The sequence below is a fragment of the Crinia signifera genome, chromosome 3, assembly GCF_055691185.1.
Source record: "Crinia signifera chromosome 3, ASM5569118v1, whole genome shotgun sequence".
Taxonomy (NCBI): Eukaryota; Metazoa; Chordata; class Amphibia; order Anura; family Myobatrachidae; genus Crinia; species Crinia signifera.
The window spans coordinates 97091428-97108238 of NC_139219.1; the positions used below are offsets into that span (position 1 = coordinate 97091428).

At 41.3% G+C, this 16811-nt stretch overlaps 1 protein-coding gene across 2 annotated transcripts in view; it reads right to left on the reverse strand.

Annotated features, from left to right (window-relative positions):
- SMYD3 (SET and MYND domain containing 3) overlaps window positions 1–16811 on the reverse strand; it is a 605383-nt gene that overhangs the window by 508582 nt on the left and 79990 nt on the right. For both annotated transcript variants that reach the window (XM_083176239.1, XM_083176238.1), the window contains exon 3: window positions 1887–1994. In XM_083176239.1, the coding sequence (XP_083032365.1) occupies window positions 1887–1994 (108 nt within the window). The remainder of the gene's footprint in view (window positions 1–1886; window positions 1995–16811) is intronic.

Below are 16811 nucleotides of genomic sequence, written 5' to 3' on the forward strand. Positions count from 1 at the left end.
CTTTCAGAAGACAAGCCTAGAGGAACATGTAGTACTGTCTGTGAATAAAGGCGATTTACAAAACTAGAATTTGCCTATTAAATTAAATATATTGATAAGTTGATAGAGCGAACATGGCAGACTTGACAGTCTGTTCACTTGCCTGTTGCTGCCTTATAAATTATTTTGCTACTTTTTCTCTAGAGAATTTAAGGGTTGCTGATAAATTCTAATTCATGCAATGTTAGCTATTAATGATTAAAAATGTACATATTTCTAAATTAGAAACAAAAAGTAAATTAAGTTAATGGCAAAATGAAGCAAAATACATCCCAACATGCTAGGGTATTTTTAACAATATTAAGGGACCAATTTATTAAAATGATTTTCAATGAAATCACATTTTAGGATTATTTTAGTATGATTGAATGCATTAAAGCGCTTTTGGAGCAGTTTTTCATGAAAAACGGTCTCAAACCCATTAATTTGCATTTTGTTTAGTAACCAGATCGCATTTTCCATACGGGTGGAATGTAATGCCGTCCGGTTTCGGCAGCAGTGCGGGATGCTGTCCGAACTCTGACAATTTTTTTTAAAGGGGAATTAACTTACAAGGCATGGTTTGGCTTTGTAAGTTAATTCCCCTTTAAAAAACCATCAGAGTTCAGACGGCATCCCACACTGCCACCGAACTTGGACAGAATTACATTCCTTAATGTCTCAATTTACTAAAAGAAAAAATAAGAAAAAACTAGAAGAAAACACCACAGTGAGCCCCGTGAATATATAGTGAGGAAAGCGCTTCAGATCTGACTTCTATTTGTTTTTGACCGGTGAAAATAACGCCAGCCTCAGCTAGCGAATTCCCAGGACTCGCAGCGAATCTTGGCTTCTGCAAAGATTTCTCTGCCCCTAGGTAGAAAAAGCAGTGCAGACACCAGGCCAGCGTTATTTTATTATTTATTACCAGTTTATTGATACATCGCACACATATTCCATAACACTTTACAGATAATCTTTGAACAATCACATCTCTTCCTGCCCAGTGGAGCTTACAATCTATATTCCCTACCACATGTACAGTGCACGCATGCACATTCATTCTAGGGTTAACCTACTAGTATATTTTTGGATTGTGGGGAAAACTTGGGTGCACTGAGCAAATCCACACAAGCATGGGGAGAATATACAAACTCCACACAGTTAGGGCCATGGTGGGAATTGATCCCATGACCTCAGTGCTGTGAGGCAGTTATGCTAACCATAACTCTGTCCGTGCTGCCAAAATAAACACACGAGATGTGTAAATCAGTTAAAAAATATATTATAGTCACCTACCCAGGGGTTGCAGCGCGAGCCTTCGTGACTTGGAGGTGGTTGCTGGCGGTGGCAGCTCATGCACAACACACGTTCAAGGATTTTTTTTATTTTTTTCTAAAATGACGGAGATCAATCTCAGGGACAAGGCTTCCTTGCAAGTACTGTCCCTCCATGTGATAATTGATATGTACTTTCAATATACAGTAATCAATTATTGCATTGCAAATTTGGATGATATTATCATCACAGCACATCCACATCGGTGGATGCGGATGGTGATAAAACGGCCTCTAAGGTACTAGTTAGGTTTTAATGGCTAGCATAGCTATACCAAGGAGATCCCGGGACCCACATTTAAGAGAAGCATAGCTGTGGTGGTGCTACAAGTGCCAGCATGCATGGACAGTGCAGGAGGTTTCTTATATGCAGGAACTCGGAAAACTACAGGCATCACCATTTACATGGGAACATGTACAAATCTCTGTAAATAAATACTATTTGAAAAAAAAAAAAAAAAACATGTTAATTTGTGTACAAATAAGGACATAACACAACATTTGTTTTAAAGTAAAATACTTTTAACTCACCAGCTTAAAGATGATTCTAGCTAGAAGCCTTACAGAGTCAGTAGGAACGTTGGGCAAGAGATTCTTCAAACACAAACATTCTCTTTTATGTTCTTTCCAAGCATTTTTCTAAAGGATCAAAACACAAACAACAAAAACAAGTCAATGTCGTTTTATCTCAAGCATAAGTTCTAACTACAGCAGTTCAGTCACTCATTCAGTTATATAAATTTAACATTGCCTAATGAATGTTACAATCTGTAACATTTTCCTTGATGCTCATTTTCAACCCCAAGATCTCAAAGGTCACACCTCTGCTCGTAGCTCTCTCCGCTGGCTGGACCAATAAATTATTGTTTATCTAAGTGCCACAATTGGCAAAAGAATTTCAATTGACACATTTTATTTTGAAAACAAAGATGGGAAGCTTGCAATATACTGGCAATTTATATTGTGGATGTATTCAGATGAAAGTCGTAAACAAATTCTCTCTATAGTTTTTTCTTAGGCAGTTGAAATACATTTTTTGGAAAATGAAAAATTATATTATACACGTCAAAAGTAATTCAGTCAAGATAGGCAATTTATTACACCTCTAGGACTCAATTGCTCTGGTTAGGGAGGTACAGTAGTATTCTTTAAACTTTAGGCTGATAGCAGCCACCCAGAATACATAACGATGCTCATTTGTGGACAACACATGTTGCATGATCCGATCCGCTACTTATTTTATCCACCCAACCCAAAATTGTGTGAAAAGGACCCAAATTGCACTGTGTATGAGGGCCTTTACGCCCTCCCTCCCTTAGCCCCTGTACCTCTCACTTCCTCCTTCAGCCTCTCACTCCTGCACCTCACCCCCCGCTTATACCACTCAACACTGCATCTCACTACCCCCTTCTGGCTCCCACCCTCCAACTTACTCCACCTCTTACCCAGCATCTCACTCCCACCCTCTCCCATTTTAACCCAGGAATGGGGAACCTTTGGTTCTCTAGCTGTTGTTGAACTATGCAACCCAGCTTGTCCTGCTACAGTTTGCTATTTGGCCATGCTAAAACTGCTGCAGAGCATACTGGGATGTTTTGTTCTATAACAGCTGGAGGTTTCCCTATCCCTGTTCTAACCTTTATTTTCAGGTTGGTCAGAAAAATTACTTATAAAAGGGGATTTATGAAACACTCTGCTGATTTTGTGGAGAGATGGGTATGGGACTACTAGTTGAGATAGCATGGTCAGATGTGTTAAGAGGAGTGGAATGAAGTAAGGATGTCCTTACATACCAAACTGACCCACATAATAATTGAGGGGTAGATGTATGAAGCAGTGATAAGGGAGGAGAAGTGATAATGTGCCTGGTACTTAATCACCGGCCAATCAGCTCCTGACTGTTAAGTTACAGGCTGGGTTTAAAAAGGGACAGCTAGGAGCTGATTGGCCGGTGATAAAATACCAGGCTTATCACTTCTCCCTTATCACTGCTTCATACATCTACCCCTCAGACCCTTGAGGGCCAGTTATGCATGCAAGCAGAACCCTCTTAAGGACACCAATACATTGTTATTAAAATTTATTAATTTGCAGTACCTGCATATCCCACTCTATGCACGAAAGAAGAGCTTTTCACTTGCATACCACATTATCACGGGCTACAGGCAGTACAGAAAGTAATAATAATATTATTACTAATATGATATTTATATAGCGCTTTTCTCCCAATATGACTCAAAGTGCTTTACAATTGTCTTTACAGCTCAAAGTACAAAACAAGCTTAACAGTGGATGTTAGTGAAATTCTTGAGTAAATAAGTATGTATTTAGTCTATTTTTAAAGGATTCTATAGTAGGGGCTTCTCGCACTGTGCGAGGAAGAGAGTTCCATAGAGTTGGAGCAACAAAGTTAAAAGCTAGACCCCCAAATGAATTTAGGGAAATTTTGGATACTGTTAGTATTCCTTCTTCAGTGGATAGTAGTAATTGAGTAGAACAGTAAGGAATCAGAAGCTGCTGCTGGTACCTTGGGCCCTGGTCATGTAGGGCCTTGAAAGTGAGTAAGCCACTAGAACCCAGCTCCATAAACTTCTCCTTGTAAGAGCTCAAGCCGCACTGAACAGACTTAAGCGGAGGTTCTATCTGGTGGGGAAAAGAGCTGGGAAAATGCTCGCCCGTAAATTGCGAGTCCAACAAGCCAGAAACAGAATACACTTCATCAAAACCCCAGCCAATAAGATACTCTCTAATCCCTCTGACATCTCTAACCAATTCGCCTCTTTTTACTCTCAACTCTACAATCTATCGTCAGACGCTACTACTCCCCAACCCACTCTCCTCACCATTAATTCCTTCCTATCTGACCTTAGCCTTCCCTCTATAACTGACGACCAATTAGAATCCTTAAATGCCCCGTGGACCCTATCAGAAATCTGCGAAACCATTAAGTCACTACCCAAAAACAAGGCGCCAGGACCAGATGGCTTTACTAATGACTTCTATGCCCTATTCCACTCCCTGCTAGCTCCTACCCTTCTAGAGGTTTTTAACGAGATAGCAACCAAAGGTAAAATCCCTGCAGAAATGCTAGAAGCCCAAATTGTCACCATTCCCAAACCAGGGAAAGACCCCTCCTCCTGCCAAAATTATCGCCCTATATCTTTATTAAATGGCGACATTAAACTCTATGCTAAACTAATTGCCTCTCGACTGAATGCCCTTCTTCCCTCCCTGATACACCCAGACCAGGTGGGATTTGTCTCAGTAAGACAAGCATCCGACAATACACGGAAAGTCTTTGATCTGCTCGATTCCCTCCCGAGAAACCGGGGCCTTCTTTTACTGTCACTAGATGCGGAGAAGGCCTTCGATCGCCTTAATTGGACATATATGCGTGAAGTCCTCCTCAAATTTGGCCTGCGTGATAAGATCCTCTCAGCGATATTGGCTCTCTACAGCTCCCCATCCGCCAGGGTTTATAGTAACGGCTTTCTATCCAACCCTTTCTCGATTCACAATGGAACCCGTCAGGGGTGCCCTCTCTCGCCACTGATCTTTGTACTAGCAATAGAACCATTAGCAGCTAAAATACGCGCGGAGGCTAATTTCCCTGGAATCTCACTAGGGTCAGCCTCTCACAAGCTCTGCATGTTTGCTGACGATGTTCTCTTGCTGGTCTCAGATCCATTGGTATCTCTCCCTTATCTACATAAAATCTTAGACTCATATTCAATGGCGTCTTACTATAAGCTCAATACTTCCAAGACCGATGCTCTCCCTATAAATTTAGACCACTCCATAGACACGCTACGTTCCATATATCAATATAATTGGCAAACGACCAAAATTCGATATCTTGGTGTTCAAGTTACTCCCTCCCCCTCCTCAACCTTTGAGGCCAATGTCCCTGAGCTCCTAGATTCGATTTCCGCCCTGACCAAATCTTGGATCAACTATGATATCTCCTGGTTGGGACGAATAGCGGCCTTTAAAATGTCCCTGCTTCCCAAACTGATGTTCCTTTTCCGCACCATCCCTTATTCCTTCCCAAAGAAATATTTGAATAAAGCCAATTCTATCATGACCTCCTATGTTTGGGCATCCCATCCCCCCAGGCTAGCTAGAACCAAAATGTGTATGCCCAAAGAACGGGGTGGACTTAATCTACCAAACCTGGCATTATACCATGAGGCGGCCTTATTGGCCCAATTGAGACACTTCTTCTCACATAATTCCAGAGAAAGCTGGGTGGGAATAGAAGAGAGGGCATGCCTTAAATTCCCACTGAGTGACCTGTTCTGGCTACCCCCAGGTCTACGTCCTACTCCCCTTAAACTTCTTCCATCTACTCAAGTCTCCCTTGCTGCTTGGGACAGATTGACCCATACCCTCTCCAGTAAATTTCATAATTTACCTTTAATATCCCTTTATACTGTAGCTCATATCCTCCCTAACTTCAATGCATCCAAATGGTTTAAATTAGGTATTAAAACACTAGGAGACCTGTTGAATGGCTCTCTTCTATGCTCGTTCACAGACCTACAACGTCGTTTCTTAATTCCTGATACGGACAGGTTACAATATTACCAGATCAAACACTGGTGGACCAGCCTCTCTATCTCCTCTGTTACGTTACCTCCGACTCTATCACGAATAATTGATAGACTCCGAGGAGGGATACACAAGGGAGAGATCTCCTTTTGGTATAGAACCCTTTTAGAACTTATACCCTCTCCTAAGTCTAAGGCACAAGTTAGATGGGAAACTGATATTGGTCAGACCTTACGGGAATCTCAATGGAAAAACATCTTTATCTCCTCATACAAAATGTCCAGATGTTTAAATCATTCCGAGATGCACATTAGACTTCTTCATAGGTTATACCTCACACCAGATAGGCTCCACTCGATTTGGCCCTCGTGTTCTAAGTTTTGCTGGCGACTATGTGGAGAGGTAGGCCATCAGTTCCATGTGTTTTGGTCTTGTCCTAGAATTACCCTTTATTGGGAAGCGGTATTTGAATTAATAAATAAAGTCTTAGCTCTATCCCTCTTACCTTCACCCCTCATAGCCCTGCTAAACTGTCTCCCTAATTCAGTACCTCCCCATCTCCTCTATGTACTAGGCCACATTTGCATCGCAGCACGCGCCTCGCTAGCACAGTGTTGGAAGCAAGCGGCCCCTCCCTCTTATCTGAGAGTCGTGCAGAAAACCCACATGCACTTTCTGATGGAAACGGACAATCCCCCAGGCCTCCCCTCCCCACCTACCTCTATGGCTCAGTGGAACCCCTGGAGAGAATTCTCAAACACGAAAGAAGGTGCTGAGTTAATCAAACATAGTATGAATGATTCCCCTCCCCCCAGCACTCCTACTCCACAGTAGGCAAAAGTGTATGTTTTTCCTCGACTTACGATCCTGGACTACGACTCTATTATACAGCTCCCTGTCATATCGTACTGTATTGCATCACCGCTATATTGCTTGACCTGTTATACCATGTACGAAATCAATGGCTATTATTGGTGACCTCCTATTGAACGTTTGAATGCTTGATTACTATTGAAATGTTCCCTCTCCCCCCCTTCCCCTTTTCTCCTTTCTGTCCCCCCCTCCCCGTTCAATGTTTTTTTTTTTTTTTTTTTTTTGTATGTCTCATTTGTAAAAGCTGAAAAGTTTTCAAATAAAAATTTATTGAAGTTAAAAAGAAAGTGAGTAAGCCAATCTTGAAAATGATTCGCCATTTTACAGGTAGCCAGTGAAGGGCATAGAGAATGGGAGTAATGTGGCTGGAGCGAGGCTGGTTAGTAAATTGTCTGGCGGCTGCATTTTGTACCAGCTGCAAGCAGTGCAATGCTTTTGCTGGAAGACCCCGGTAGAGAGCATTACAGTAGTCTAGTCGTGATGATATAAATGCATGTATGAATTTAGGCAGGTCTTCTGAGGGAGTTAAGTGCTTGAATCTGGCTATGTTTCTCAGATGAAAGAATGAGGATTTGATTGTGGCTGACACCTGATTTGAGTTTAAGTGTCAGGCCACTATCCAGGACAACATCAAGATTCCGCACCGGATCAGAGGTTTTTTGTGCTGTGCCCCCCAGCTTAAAACCTGTCAGTTGGCTATGCTGCTGTACGATGTATGTATGGCATTTAAATATGTGAAATACGCAATAAAAATAATTTAAAAAGAAAAAGTTGGCTATGCTGCCCTCTTGTCCTGTGATTTATCATCAGGACTTCTGTTTTATCTGAGTTCAGTCTCAGCCAACTGGCACTCATCCACTCCTGGAGCTCAGATAGGCAGCCATTTAAGGTTGTTATTGTGTTATCGGTGTCTGGAGCAAAGGACAGGTACAGTTGGGTTTCATCTGCATAGCAGTAGTAGACCAGGCCATGACGTCTGATTATGTCACCGTGGAAGCATGTATATAGCAAACTAATTTCACATATTTCTCTCTCTATATCTATCTATCTATATGTCTAGTGTCCGTGAGTCTCCGAAGCACTGCCATCTGCTGGCAGAGAGTGAAATTACATCTCTTTCTCAAACATGCACAAACACAGAAGGTAGCAGACTAGCTTCTGAAGCTTTTGGTTTGAGCAGGCTTACTAGTCCTTACTGGGGCAGTACGGATGGTTAGCATTACTGCCTCACAGCACTGAGGTCATGGGATCAATACCCAATATGGCCCTAACTGTGCGGAATTTGTATGTACTCCCCGTACTTTAGTGGGTTTCGTCCGGGTACTCCGGTTTCCTCCCACAATCCAAAAATACACTGGTAGGTTAATTGGCTCCTAACAATATTAACCTTTAAATGAATGTGTGTGCGCGTGTACATGTGGTAGGGAATATAGATTGAAAGCTCCACTGGGGCAGGGACTGATGTGAATGTTCACATATTCTCTGTAAAGCGATGCGGAATATGTGTGCGCTATATAAGAAACTGTTAATAAATAAATAAATATTCTCTGTAAAGCGATGCGGAATATGTGTGCGCTATATAAGAAACTGTTAATAAATAAATAAATATTCTCTGTAAAGCGATGCGGAATATGTGTGCGCTATATAAGAAACTGTTAATAAATAAATAAATAAATAAATAAATATACGGGCCCCGATGTGCAAAGTCAGTTCTAAGAGACAGAAATAAATTAAACGCAATTATATCTTATTTAACAAATTTGACCTGCTAATAGGTTGCATGATGGGGTCATGCATGTCCCCATCGTTTACAAATTGTTTCAGGTTTTCTGTGGAGAGCGATTTATTTTTTAATAATCCTCTTATTTCTAAGCACATGATAATTTACACTGTTATATAGATGACCTTTTGGTCATCTGGTTGGCTCCTAAAGATACGTTGGTGGAATTGATAAACCACAACAAGACCCTATCACCTATAAAATTAACCTTTGGAGGCAAACCCGGTCAATCTATTACTTGAACGTATGGATAACTAACCAAGATGGCCCAATAAATACTGCACTATTTGCCAAACTGATGGACCGAAACATATTTATTGGTGCCCAGTCACCACCCGCTGCCTCTTTGAGGGCTCGCAGAAATACTAGCAATCTGAAAAAGTTAAATCAATCCCTTCATCTAATGGTAGACAAATGTATTGCCAGAGGATATCAGCAATCTGGTTTAGACATATAGGGTATTACAGATCTCTAGAGAAGGTTCACTAACCCCCTAAGATCCTGACCAAAACAAATTTGCTAAATCCCATTGGCCAACAGTAAGATCAGATCCAGATCTAACATCACATAATAATCCCTAAATTATGTGTGCATACAAGTGGGGCAGAACTTTGAGAGACCATCAGCTGAAAAACATTGTTGATCCTCTTACACATTCACTAATTATTGATACATTTCTGAGTACCCCAAAAGCAGAGTGTTATCTGTGTAGTGGCTGCGTCACCTGCAGCTACTGTATATGGTGGCGGGTGTCAGTATAAAATTAGGCAACGGGTCATGGTTATATGCACCATGAAATTAGTGGTATATTTAACTAATTGTACCTATGAAAAACATTATGGGCGGTATTCAATGAGCCTGATTCGCCATGTTTTTATGGCGAATTTGTGCTGTTTGGCGAATTTTGGACTAAAACAGTGAATCACCCTATTCAATGACCACATGGCGAATACATTTGAAGGTTTTTTTCGCCATGATTCAACGAGTAGCAATCGCTATCTTTTTATGGAGAAGTGGAATGTGAACTTTTAAAATAAAGTGTTTTGTTTTTTACATTTGGTGTAAAAAAAATCAGGAATTTTATTCTGAGGAGGGGCATGCTATTTTTGTTCATGTGCTGTAAGCACATGAATATATATTTAATTTAAAAAAAAAATTTTTTATTTTTTTACACAGCAGCCAGCAGGGGGCGCCGGAGCCGAGCCGCTCATTACATATTCATATATTCACTGCACCCGATCGTTACGATCGGGTCTAGTGAATATACGGTCCCCTGCTGGCACCCCCGGGGGGCAGCCTGTGCTGCCTGGCACCCGGGGAGCCCACCTCCCCCCCACAAAAGTTCTGGGGCAGGCAGAGGCTTCCATCTCTCTGCCTGCCACCGTCCTCAGGCTCCCTGCGGCATTCGCCGCAGGAGCTCATATTCGCCGGTCAGGGGCCCGCTGCCCCTGACTCGTTGAATACCGGAGCCGGCGAGGCTCCGGAACGTGGCGAATGTGCAGCGAATCCAAAAAAGGATTCGCTGCACCTCGCAGGTATGCTCATTGAATACCGCCCTATGTGTGAAAGACAAAGCGGTCTTTCAAAAAATGGGCAGTTGTCTATAGGTTGTCCATCAAAACTGCCATTGCTATTGTTCACAGTGAGCATCCTGAGGCTTGCCACAATTTAGTTACGGTACAGAATTATTGAGCACATCCTAGGGATAAAGCTCTAAGGCTGTTGCAAATGGATAACCACTGGATCTTCAGATTAAACACTTCGGCCCCTATAGGTTTAAATGGAAATCTGTCATGTTTTTTGTAACCACATCGCTTTAATACAACTGGTGAAGGATAGAATCAATGTGTTCATTCTATTTCCTTTTTGTGATTTATATTATTTTGAAGTATGGTAACCAATTATTTAAATCATTCATGCATTACTTTTATCAGGAATTATACAGTGGTTGTTCTGTTGTTGTTGTTATTATGGCATTGTTGTATTGCTGCTTAGTTACCATTTTTGCTAAAATTTTATTGGTGGATTTTGTCACATTTATGCAGTTTCCCTTCCCTGGCTAGCTTCAGTGATGTCAGTTTGATGCAACGGAACCAGGAGCACAAGGCGGTCATGACAAGTATAAATATTGTAGGTTGTTTGCACATTTGTTACTATGCACTCGGACCAAAATGTAAACAACATTGAAACGTTGGCAACCAGTTGCATGGTTTATGTTTCGTTTCAAGCGCCACCATTCACAGGTAATATGCATGTATATATACACGTAATATGCATGTATATATGCATATATTTAAATATACCCCCCACCTCCATACACACACATATATCTATCTATATATCCTTCTGTTTCTTTACCATATAGTTTAGCACCTGTGATACATTCTACTAATTTGTGTAATGGTCGGTGTTAATGTTATGCAGAATAAGTCTTAAATAAGTGACTTAGGGCCTTATTCTAGTTCACTCTTAGAGGCAAATTCCTTCTCAAATGGACAAAACCATGTGCACTGCAGGGGGGGGGGGAGATGTAACAGGTGCAGATAGAATTAGATTTTGGTGAGTTATTTTGTTTCTGTGCAGGGAAAATACTGACTGCTTTATTTCTACACTGCAATATAGATCTCACTTTGAAGTAAAACCCCACCCAAATCTAACTCTCTCTGCACATGTTACATCTGCTCCCACCTGCAGTGCACATGGTTTTGTCCATTTGAGAAGGAATTTGCCTCTGTGGGCAGTATTCAATGAGAAAAGTTCTCCGTGTTTTGTGGAGAATTTGTGCTTTGTTCGCCTTGGACGGAGCATTTTGCTCTGCAAAAGCGAGCAACCCTATTCAATGTGAAATATTCTCCGTCTTTCTAAGTGATTTTCTCCGTGTAGCAATTCTCCATCTTTTGATGGGGAGCTGGAATGTGAACTTTTAAACTAAAAAGGTTTTTTTTTTTAATTTTGGTGTCAAAAAATCAGTTTTTTTTTCTGTGAAGGGGCATGTTATTTTTATTCATGTGCTTATAGCACATGAATATATATTTAATTTAAAAAAAAATATTTTTTTTAATATTTTTTTCTTTTTACACAGTGCAGCCAGCAGGGGGCCGGAGCGCTCGAGCCGCTCATTACATATTCATATATTCACTGCACCCGATCGTTAATATGCACGATCGGGTGCCGTGAATACTGGGTCCCCCGCTGGCTATAGGGGGGGGCAGCCTGTGCTGCCTGGGTCCCGGAGAGCCCCCCTCCCCTCCACATTCCTCTGGAGCAGCCAGGGAGACTATAATCTCTCTGGCTGCTTCCGTCCCCCGGCTCCCTGAAAGCTCCCTGCCGCGGACGCTTGTCCACTGCAGGGGTTAAGACTCGCCGCGAGTGGCGGCGAGCATCAGCCACATTGAATAGTGGGTAAAGTGCCGTGACGGAGAATCTCCAAACATGGAGAATCTCCGCAAAAACACGGAGAGTGCATGGAGAGCGAAATAAAACGCTCTCCATGCACGGAGAAATTTCTCATTGAATACTGCCCTAAGAGTGAACTAGAATAAGGCCCTTAATGAGGGAGGAGGGGCACTTTGTCAGATCTGGTATCTTCTTTTTAAAGATTACGATAGAGGGTTTACAAATCTAGGATATGATTTTTACTAGATTAAATTTAACAATAAAAAGTGTCTTCTAAACAATATTATTAATTGTCCAATAGAAAACACAAGTTTAACTATCACAAAGTGCTGCGCTCCTTCCACGTTGGCTAAATCTGCAATGTAGGGAGAAGCAAACAATGGAGAGCACAATTGTGAAGTATGTTCAAAAGAACAACTTTACTGAAGAATAAAAAGAAATGTGATATAAACATAGAGCATATGACAACAAGAAATCCATTCCCATCTGCTGATTGGCTGTAATCACTACAATCCTCGTTCCAAGACAAGTGATGTTACAATGTCTGCATCTCTGTTAGTCCTACCCAGGACTATTTAGAACAGCATTTGTATTTTTTTGACTAATATGTTATGCTCTCAAATTGTAGACCACGCATGTAAAGTAGATGACTGGGCTACGATAACTAAAACAATGGCTGCACCAGAAATAAATGTTTGCTTTTATACTTTGCAGGAATGTGCGCCTATTGGATTTTTGGTACATCCCTCTATAATTTCTTCAAAAAGCAAATTAGAATTATTGGGTCTAAAAACAGATAATTAATAAATATGGCCCATAGTGTTAAATATTCTACACTTATTCTATGCTCAGCGGGTTTTTCTTTCCAGAAATTAATGCTATTATTGAAATGTGTAATAAATTAGTTGAAAGTCATCTTAGATGAAATAATTGTACTCTTTCATGCAAGCTTTGCTTACATTATTATTGTGAATGTTAGTCATGTAAAAATGCTTACATGCAATACAGGCTTCTCCCAAGGCACCAGATCAGAAAGCTATTAAAGTAAGCTTCGAATTTTAAAACTAAAATGCTTAATGATTCAAGGAGACAGTCTAATCCCGGAAAGCCAGTTAACACAAAAAATAAATATGTTTGAACAGTTTAATACATACATACATACATACATACATACACACACACACACACACACACACACACACAGTGGTGGAACTTGTGGGTGGTCGGCCCAGGAGCAAAATATAATTTGGGCCACTTATTCCACCCCATAACAAGTTTACAATATGCAACATGACAGTGGGTAACAGGGAAAGGCAGAGGGTGACACGTAGAGGCAGAGAGTGATAGGAAGAGGGTGACGGAGGCAACAGTGGGCCCCGATGCGCTGCACCTGCTGCACCATTGGTAGTTCCGCCTCTGTATACACACATATATACACACACACACACGCGCATAAATACATATATACATACACACACAAAAGCAGTTTAGACAAAAAAAAAGTTTTAGAAACTACTTTATTATATTAAGCTAAAGTGTTCTAATAAACAACAACAAAGCCAGATAAATAAATTAAATGCACAACACATTTACAATACAGAACTCAAGCGCTTACGGATGTAGATGCACACTTGAGAATATAGCTTTAGAAGTAATTTAGATAAAAAACATATGAATGACATGAATCATAGGTCATTAGGGATTACAATTTAAGTTATGTGGCACACTACATAAAGCTTATGTGGCACACTACATAAAGCAAAACAACACAGCAGTACACAGGGGGATTAAGCAGTGATGAACAGGATATTAAATTAGAGATACTAAACATTAAGCAGTGCATTTCAGGTATGTGAGAAAAAGAGAACTGCTTCAACAGTGTACATAAGGACAAAACAGCCCGTGTCCACGTGCCAGGCATTATTACCTATGAAATTGTTCGATACTGAAATTCAAGTTGGGTGGAATTGTCTTTTCTTTTTTTTTTTTTTACAGTAATATTACAATATACAAATACTAAATGAGTATTTCAATCCTTTGGCCGAGTAACATTTCAGAATCAATCATGTCTCAGGGGCGGATCCAGGAGAAAATGAAAGGGGGGCCCCAAGATAGGGGAGGAGGGTGTTAGTGGTGCCAGTGTGCACGCTCAAAGAGGGGAGCAAGATAGAGGAGAGCATAGAGGGGGCAGGAATGGGATTAAAAATAGGCACTGGCAATTGTGTATGATTAGCTTGTTTCGTGCAGCTTGTTTCGTCCACCATCAATAGTGAAGGATGTATTTGATCCGGGAAAGGGGGTGTGGCCACTCAAAAGGGGGCGTGGCCTTGAGTGTAGTGTACCACACCATACCACTTCTACACATTATGCAACAGAATAGTAGACCCCATTATACCTTACACATGATGCCAAACGAATGGAGCCAAAATTCACATAATGCCACACAGATGGAGCCAAAATTCACATAATGCCACTCGAATTGAGCCAAAATTCACATAATGCCACTCGAATTGAGCCAAAATTCACATAATTCCACTCGAATTGAGTCAACAGTCACATAATGCCACTCAGATTGAGCCCACAGTCACATAATGCCACTCAGATTGAGCCAAAATTCACATAATGCCACACGGATTGTGCCAAAATTCACATAATACCACACGGATTGAGCCAAAATTCACATCATGCTCGATAAATAGGGATATTGCATCAAAAATTTGCTCCATAATACTATTACACCACACGCCGTAATGCCGTTACATAGAATTCCGCAAGCTGTAATGCCTATACATATTATGTCACGCACCATAATGTCCATTACACTTAAATCCACACGCTGTGATGCACATTACACATTATGCCACACACTGTGATGCCCATTAAATACTATATAACAAACCATGATGCCCATTACATATTTGACACATAAGTGCCGCTTACCTACATGCTCATTGCTAGAGGGTTCATGCTTGTTGCCAGGGGCTTCATACTCGACACCAAGGGGGCTTAATGCTCATTGCCAAGGGGGAATACATAATCGTTGTCAAGGGGGAGTGAATTGCTTGTTGCCAAGGGGGTGTTGCCATTCCCCCACCTAGAACACATAATGATACGCCATTCCCCCTCCCAGCACACATAATGATATGCCATTCCGCCCTCCCAGCGCACATAATACGCCATTCCCCCACCCAGTGCACATAATGATATGCCATTCCCCCCTCCCAGCGCACATATTACGCCATTCGCCCACCCAGCGCACATAATAATATGCCAATCCCCCCTTCTAGCGCACATAATAATAATACACCATCCCTCCTACAAGTGCATGCCCCCCCTCCCCTTATTCTGTCACTCTCTCCCCGTCCCCACATCAATCTGTGAAACCCCCCCTCTGCACTCTGTCACACTCTCCACCCCGCCCCCCCACATCAATATGTGACACTTGTCACTCGCCCATCCTCCCCCAATATTCTCAGTGACACTTTCACCCCTCCCCTCACATTGGGGCAGATGTATGAAGCCTTAACAAGAGATAAATCCAAGGGTGATAAGGAGAGATAAACGTCCAGCCAATCACCTGCCAACTGCCATGTTACAGGCTGTGTTTGAAAAAAGTGTTAATACAGAAAATCAACGAATCAATAAATCTATGCTTTTATCATATTCTGTTTTCCTGACTGCTGCTATTATTGATGCAGATGACTTTAGCTTGTTGCACAATGTACTATTCACTGCGTATGAGGCCTTCCCTTTGCGCTGAACAGTGATAATATGTCAGAAACGGCGGCCATTTTGTTAGGCATGACTTGCATAATAACATTATAAAATGGCTGATCATTCAGAACAGTGCTGTAAAAGTGATTTCTTATAGAAAATTGTTTTTGGTTTTAGAAGCTTAAGAATGTGATGTTGACAGTATAATGGAGCAAGGACAGATACCTAGACTCCACAAACATCAATTATATGGGAACAGAGCCACACATGCGTAGACCCAAGGCCACTAAATCTCTCCCTAAGTAACAAGGACGTTGGGTGTTGGGTTAATTATGACATCATGATTGAAAGCAGAGCTTGCCAATAAGACTCAATGCTTATGAGTAATTAATTAATGTGATTAAGGTTTAAATATCAGAGTTAGAGAAGGAGGAGGCAGACAGTTGAGGAAGAACAAGCAAGCACGGGGGCTGGAGGTAACTATGAAGGAGGTTTTATTATGGCTGATCACTGTCCTTGAAAGGTGTCCATTTTGATTTGATTAAGAATTACTGTTTAAGTATTAGCTAGTCAGTTTTATGTTTTTTTGTGTTAGTCTGCATTTGCAAATACCTGTAATGAAGCTTTTCTTCAAGTAAAGCATTGTCATACATTTTGTAACAAGGTTGTATTGGTGTGCAATCATTTCAGCGTTGCCGTTATATTTAAAGGTAATAAAGTAAATGTATACAAGTTTGGGTTATCAATCATATCTAATCTTATCAAACAAATCTTTGCGCTATCAAAAGTCAGTAAGGAGCTGATTGGCTGGACGTTTATCTCTCCTTATCACACTTGAATTTATCTCATGTTAAGGCTTAATACATCTGCCCCATTGCTCTGTGAACCCCTCCCATCACTATGTTACACTATACCCTCATCCCCTAATATTCTTTGTGACGGTGGCACTCTTTCCCTTCCCTCCCTACAGAGGTATTTACCAGAGAAACTGCTGCTCTGTGTGATGGCTGCCAGTGAAATTGCTCTGCTTGCAGGGCTGAGGCTCCTCCAGAGTGCTGCACCATGTGACTCCATTTTTCATCTCCAGCAGCAACTTGGAGAAAAAGGGGAAAAAGCATTGGGGCCCTCCCTCTGATGGTAGG